Here is a 6519-nt window from a genome sequence, read left to right on the forward strand (position 1 = left end):
CATACTATGAAGCTGGATAGAAGGACTCCAGTGAGAAAAGGCTCACTGTGAATAAGTTCTTTCCTGTGTCATGATCTAATTACCTACAAAAACTATTACCAAGAAGCTGGAGAAGGTTCAGCTAGAGTGCTCCTCGGAGGCAAAGATGATAAAGCTTCGTCTCATATACTCTGGGCATATTGCTAGGAGAGGTTATTCCTTGGAGAAGGACATCATGCTTAAAAAGGTGAAGGGATGGTGAAGAAAAGGAAGACCCTCAACCAGGTGTGCTGACACGGCGACTACAGCAATGGGCTTGAATATTTCAGAGATTGTGAGGATGGCACTGGACTGGACTGAGTTCAGGTCTTACAGGGGCATTACAAGTCATACTTGACTCAACGGTACCTAACAACAACATGATACAGGAGGACTTCCATGAGAAAAGACAGTGAATACGTTACTTCTTGTGTCTTGGTCTGGTTATCCAAAAAATTTAAATGAAAAGTCTACCTTGTCACAGTTTGGGGAAAAAAACACAAAGATACTAATGTAGAAAATTACTGGGCTTTTTATCAGAAGTTTTTTATTAGTCCCATTAGTTTTTCATGGTAATTAAATATTACAGAAGAAAAATAGCTTATTATTCTAACATTCCAAAAGCTGGATAATGAGATGAAATTTTTCCAATCTTAATGAATTAGGAGTCTGGAGATATGAGCAGTGAGCTGATCCCATTAAAGAGGGTTAAAATACTTTCTATTATTAAAGCTTATTATTAATATTTCCAGGCTAATTGTCAAAAAAACATAATAAGGTATAGGCACACATATTCACAAAGAAGAGAAGGAAAGCAAACAGGTTTCATTCTAATCATTCCAGACAGATCATTAGAGCTTATGGAAAACAAGATAAAATGAGCAGCCACATCCACATACCACATGCACAGGCTCAATTCAGGCCACATTCATCAAACGCCTACTCCATGCCAAGCCCAAACCCCGAACGCTGGGAAACAAGCTGCATAAGCCCCAGGTCCTGAGCTCCAAGGGCTCACAGCCTTCCATGGAATGAGCTACACTACGTGACCTGGGATCCAGGGCTCACTGTGGGAAGTGTCACACACCCAGCAAAGAGAGAGATCACTGCTAAGTCACCAAAGCTTAGTGAAGAGGAGGTGATGGAGCTGGCCCTGGAGGGCAGGGAGAAGAGCCACAAAGAAGCTGGAGAAAAATGGCTGAAAGAGTGAAGGTGGGGAGGCGGCTCTGAAGTGCAGACCCTGGCCCTGCCTGAAAACCAATGCATCTCTAAGGAGGAGAAAGGCATGCTAAGTGGAAGGGGAAATGTGCCCTTCACTGTCCACCTGCCTTTGTTCCGACTATGCTAAGCCTGGATGGATACTTCGCCGGGTACTGTCATTCTATTTTCTATACCAACACCTACATAGCAGATGACTTGACAGCACACTACAACAACAGCACCTACATTAACTTCAAGCTAACCCAGCCACTGAACAGCTAGCTCTAAGGTGCAGCAAGAAAGGAGAATTGTCCTTAAAGACAAGATTTTGCTTGCAGAAGAAACCTTTGTAGAGATGCATTGTTTACTTGGTGTGACCTGGAATCCAGAGGTCTATACTACTGAAGTGTGCTAATCTACAAAAAAGGGTCCTACCCAGAAACCTTACCAACTGTAACTGAGTGAAAGTCTGAAAAACAAATACTTACCTGTTTTCCCTGCACTAAAACATTAGTAATGGATGGGGCCAGGCTGTCCACTACTTTACTTAAAAGACTTGCTGCAAGGCGCACAACCGACCTGGGGGCAAAGAAGAAAGTAGGCCAGAGGTTCACAAATCTCCAAGATGCTGAGTAGAGTTCCTGACTGGTGAGTCTCTTAATTATTTGGAGGAAATATTGAGCCCAATCTTAGAAATTGCTGTAATTTCCCGGGCTGTTGCCCAATAAGATTAGTAAGAAAATCCTCACCCTCAAACCCTGTCACCAGGCTATGCAAAAAAAAAAAACAAAAACAAAAACAAAAAAAACAACCAACAAAAAAAAAACCACAACAAAAACAAACCATCATTCATGCCACTATTAATTTTATAAAAAGGAAAAAGAAGCCTAATTATTCCTTTGGGAGGTCAGGAGGTAGATTTAAAAGAATATACTCATTTTGCACTAAAAAAATTCATCATTAATTCTGTCACTGGTACATGTCACCTATTGCTACAGCCACTTTAAGTGATATATATAAATATATACACACACTTGGGGGTCTAGACAATCAAATCCTTGGAATAGTGGACTCACTTAGTAAGGAATGATATAGGCAATGCTACAGCGAAATACCAGCTTTTTTTTTTTTTAATTCTCTTGGTAAAGACAGAATGTTGAGGGAAGAAATTCACACTATTATTTTTACATTTCTGAAAAAAGTCTTTAGAATGTCAGACAGAACATATTTTTTTAAGCTTTGCACATGCAATACATTTTTTTTAAAACCTCTTTCCTCAAAAGTAGAAACTTATGTGAAAAAGAGCTAAGGATGCAGTTTAAAACTGGAGGTGATTTTCTTACATTTCAGGAAATCTACAGGAGCTGACCTGCAGATTCCTTAATCTGGGCATAGTATGAGCTGGCAGATATAAATGAGTCAATTCTGATAAAGTCAGCGAAACAAACATTTCCTCTCTTCTAGAGAAGCTTTCACTCACACACTGAAAAAAATCAAAAGACGTGTTTAACCCCAGAATGCAAATAAGGCCACACTCTTCAAGCAGCTTGAGTTTCCAAATTCTGTGCATGTTACCTGTTTCCCATGTACCAGTAAAGTGGTAATGTGTGGGGCTATAGAGGAAGAAAATTTCTGAGTAAAGGCAGCCCCGTAGCGTACAGCCAGCCTGGGTGTGTCAGTAGAAATTCATAAAAGGGAAAATACAGTAAATAAAACTTTCAGGAGGTTTTTCTTTTAAATATAACAGTCACAATTCTAAAGCTTTGCTAGTAAATGAGTTTTCAAAAATGCAAGCATAATTCATCAAGCAAAAACTTTTTATTTACTTAGCCAAAAAATACATCTAAAGACGGTTTTTGAATTTTATTATATTAGCTTGCAGGTCTTACTTTAATGATTTTTTTTTAGAAGGGGAAAGTGAGAGAGGATCATTATTTATCACTCAATCAATCATTTATTTATAAAAAAATAGTTTATAAAAAATCAGAGTTGAAATACTACAAAGAGACTTGTTCTTCTAAAATCCCTAATTTTAAACATTCAAAACTGTGAAAAGACTTTCTTGTGACATTGCTTGCGACTTTTGTTAAAAAAAGATAATACGTAATTCAAATAAATGACATTTTTATTTAAAAAATCTGCTAGACTGTTAATAAATCTGTTAGAATCAATTCACAAGCACAGTATCAAGCATTTTGGTTGGCTTATCCCACTGCAATTTTAAATTTAAATAACTTTATCTCAATCTATCTATTTTTTAAGAAAATTCCTAGGAAGAGCTTACTTCTGCAGAATAAATTAGTTTTCATAAAGCAACTACAATCACTGGAATTCATGTAAAGATATAAGAGAACTTGTATCTAAGCAAATTATTTTTACATACCAGTAAATGAACTGCTGGTATCTTTTCCACAAGTTCGACAATTTTTTTGCATAAAAATTAGAATCTAAAGCATATTGGTGGGACAGAAGAATTGCAAGGTAGGAAACATGAATGAGCATATTATCCAGGAACAGTCCTCAGGACTGTTTCTTTGTGATCTTTACAACCACATTTCTTAAAAACATCTTGGGAGAGCCAAGAATTGGAGGAGTTAATGACAAAGCCTTAGAAAGATAAAGCAGCCGTAGTGCTGTAAGTTGGCGTTCAGAAGTAAAAAATAATCATCTTTCAGACCAGCCCCATCATCTTTAGGCTACTGAATATCAGAGGGCAAAATTAAAACATAATGACAAGGACACAAATACAAACCAAAGTTTTTTGCTGCCAGCTCTTCTATAGACTCTCTCAATGTGATCAGAAACAGTACCTAGACATTAAATAACAGAATTTCCGTTGAAGAAAGCTGTCAATGAAATACATTCTTTTATTCTCCTACTACTTTTAAATTTCATTTTGCTCTCCTAAACTTAATGTTTCTACCCATTACAGTTCTGAACTACTTGATATATTTATGGATGTAATGCAAATACGTTAAAGTATGAAAGTCCCCAACACTCACTGATAGTTACTCAGTTTGATTTTGGTCAATATTTCCTTTCTTAATGCTTCAGTTATTAATATGCAAATCTAAGTTTTTTTAAAAAATAGATATTTTGATTCACTACAGAAACAATAAAAAAATTTTAAAGTAAGTCAATGCTACTGACTCTAAATACATAAAATCATATATTTGCTCAACATATATAGATTCTGGTATGAGCTATAAACAGGATTATGAACATTTTAACAAATATTAAAGCTCAAAAGACATCACTGGACTTTATTCTTTGGCTATAATTTACATGCAGTTGGTTTTGTCAGGAAATAATCATGTGACACTTAAAAATGAACCAAGAGTAAGAAAAAAGATCTATAATGTTTTACTCTGAACTTATTTCTTTAGCCTTAAAGTAAATTGGAAAAAAGATTATTAAAATTCAAGACACTTAGGATATTTGGTGCAGTATTTTTGAGAAAGTAAAAAAAAAAAAATTCAGGGAGCTCTGGTGGCCTAGTGGCAAAAAGCTGCACTGCAATCCCAGAGATAGCAGTTCGAATCCACCAGATGCTCTGCTGGAGAAGGAGAGGCAATCTTCTCCTGTATCATTCAGATATGACTTGATGGTACACGCAAAAAATAATAATAACATTTTTTAAAAATTTAAAAAAATCCAAGCAATTAACAAAACAAAAAAAAATTTCCTCAATATTATGGGTTCACATATGACTTATTTTAAAGTATTCTTTTGTTTTAGCTAAAGCTCAAATTTCAACAAAAATCTCCACTATCACTGGTACTCTGCTTATAAATAGTTTCAAGTCTAATTAGAAACATGGAGAATTCTACCTTTAACTAGCTAAGATTTTATGATTATTCAATTCACTGTGTAATATCTGGGAATGCTCTCTGTTTGCTCCAACGATGCAAAGAGTAAGTAGTTCTTCTTTGCATAAGCAAACATATTTTTTTACAAGCAGAGATAGAAATCTTGTTAATAATACTGCTATTTCTAATTCCAGCCAAATGAACATGTTACTGTGGATAAAGCACTTTTTGATAGGCCAAAAACTTTTAGAAGGTACACGTTAAAATCTATACTTCTTTGAATTATAAAATGCCAGAAGCAGACCGTAATTTAAGAGTCAATGAGGAGCTCTGGTGGTCTACTGGCAAGAAGCTGCACTGCAATCCCAGAGGTACATGGTTCGAATCCACCAGAAGCTTTGCCGGAGAAGGAGGCGCAATCTCCTCTCCTACCAGTCAGATCTGATTTGATGGTACACACACACAAAATAATAAAAATAAATTTTAAAAAAAGTCATAGATTCTTTAATAATGATTCAACATGTAAGAGTTGATTCCATGGGTAATTTGGTTTCATACTGTATGCAGACAAGACAGGGGAGTGATAGAAATTCTTAATTTTATTAACCACTTTTACAGAAAAATTCTACAAAAAATATTCTAAATGATTGCTGTAGATCACAAGGAGCTCATTTTTATAGATAATCCATATCTTTCTTGAAAAACTATGGGAAATATAGCTGGGTAAAACTGTCAATAACTAGCCATGGTGCCATTAGAGGTGAACCGTCACAGGTACAACCTAGGCTGACTATCTTTCCGACATCAGAGGAACAATCAAGCATCACCACATGAAAGTAATTTAAGTGTTCATGCTCTAAAGAGTATTTCATTCTAGAGCATATGAATGAACATGGGGGGTTTGTTTAATGGAAAAGGAAATATCCATAACATCTTAGCAGATACTTACTATGAACATTGGATGTATGTTCAAAAATAGAGAGATCTTGTTATTTAAAATGTCTCTAACACATGTGCTCTTACCTTCCTGTGTGATGAAGTTGGGACCTTCTCTTTTGATCAGTATACCCAGCAGGATAGCTTGGCTCGCCAGACAACTACTGTCCTGAAAATGTAAATTAGAAAGAAATAAGTACCACAGTGGCAACTAATCAAAACCTACAGAATGCAGAGAGGTAATATTCTGAAGTAAAATGGACTAACAATAAAACGTCAATATGCTATGCTATCATATAAGCCCCTAATTAGATAATCTTGCAGACAGAAGGCAATCAAGCAACAGACAGATTCAGCCATACTGAGCAATGTAATTAATAACTCCCTTCTCTACGTATTTGCAAATGGAAAGATCCTGCTGCTATCAAGTTGCTGTGAAGTATGGATCAAACCCCAAACCAAGCCCACTGCTGCTGAGTCAATTCCAACTTGTATCCTGTAGGACAGTGTAACTGCTCCATAATGTTTCTGAAGCGGTAATTTTTATGAGAGAAGA

The 6519-nt window shown here is 36.0% G+C and overlaps 1 protein-coding gene across 2 annotated transcripts in view; it reads right to left on the reverse strand.

The window, feature by feature from the left end:
• PHKB (phosphorylase kinase, beta) overlaps positions 1-6519 on the reverse strand; it is a 206318-nt gene that overhangs the window by 36377 nt on the left and 163422 nt on the right. The window contains exons 23-25 of one of the 2 annotated variants that reach the window (XM_006887813.1): positions 6051-6132; positions 3971-4028; positions 2794-2884 (exon numbers count right to left, since the gene is read on the reverse strand). In XM_006887813.1, coding sequence (XP_006887875.1) covers positions 2794-2884; positions 3971-4028; positions 6051-6132 — 231 coding nt within the window. Of the gene's footprint in view, positions 1-1706; positions 1798-2793; positions 2885-3970; positions 4029-6050; positions 6133-6519 lie in introns of both variants that reach the window. The other variant, XM_006887814.1, reaches the window with a different exon arrangement.

This window comes from Elephantulus edwardii, unplaced genomic scaffold (genome assembly GCF_000299155.1).
Source record: "Elephantulus edwardii isolate Elephantulus edwardi_28Jun2011 unplaced genomic scaffold, EleEdw1.0 scaffold00062, whole genome shotgun sequence".
Classification (NCBI taxonomy): Eukaryota; Metazoa; Chordata; class Mammalia; order Macroscelidea; family Macroscelididae; genus Elephantulus; species Elephantulus edwardii.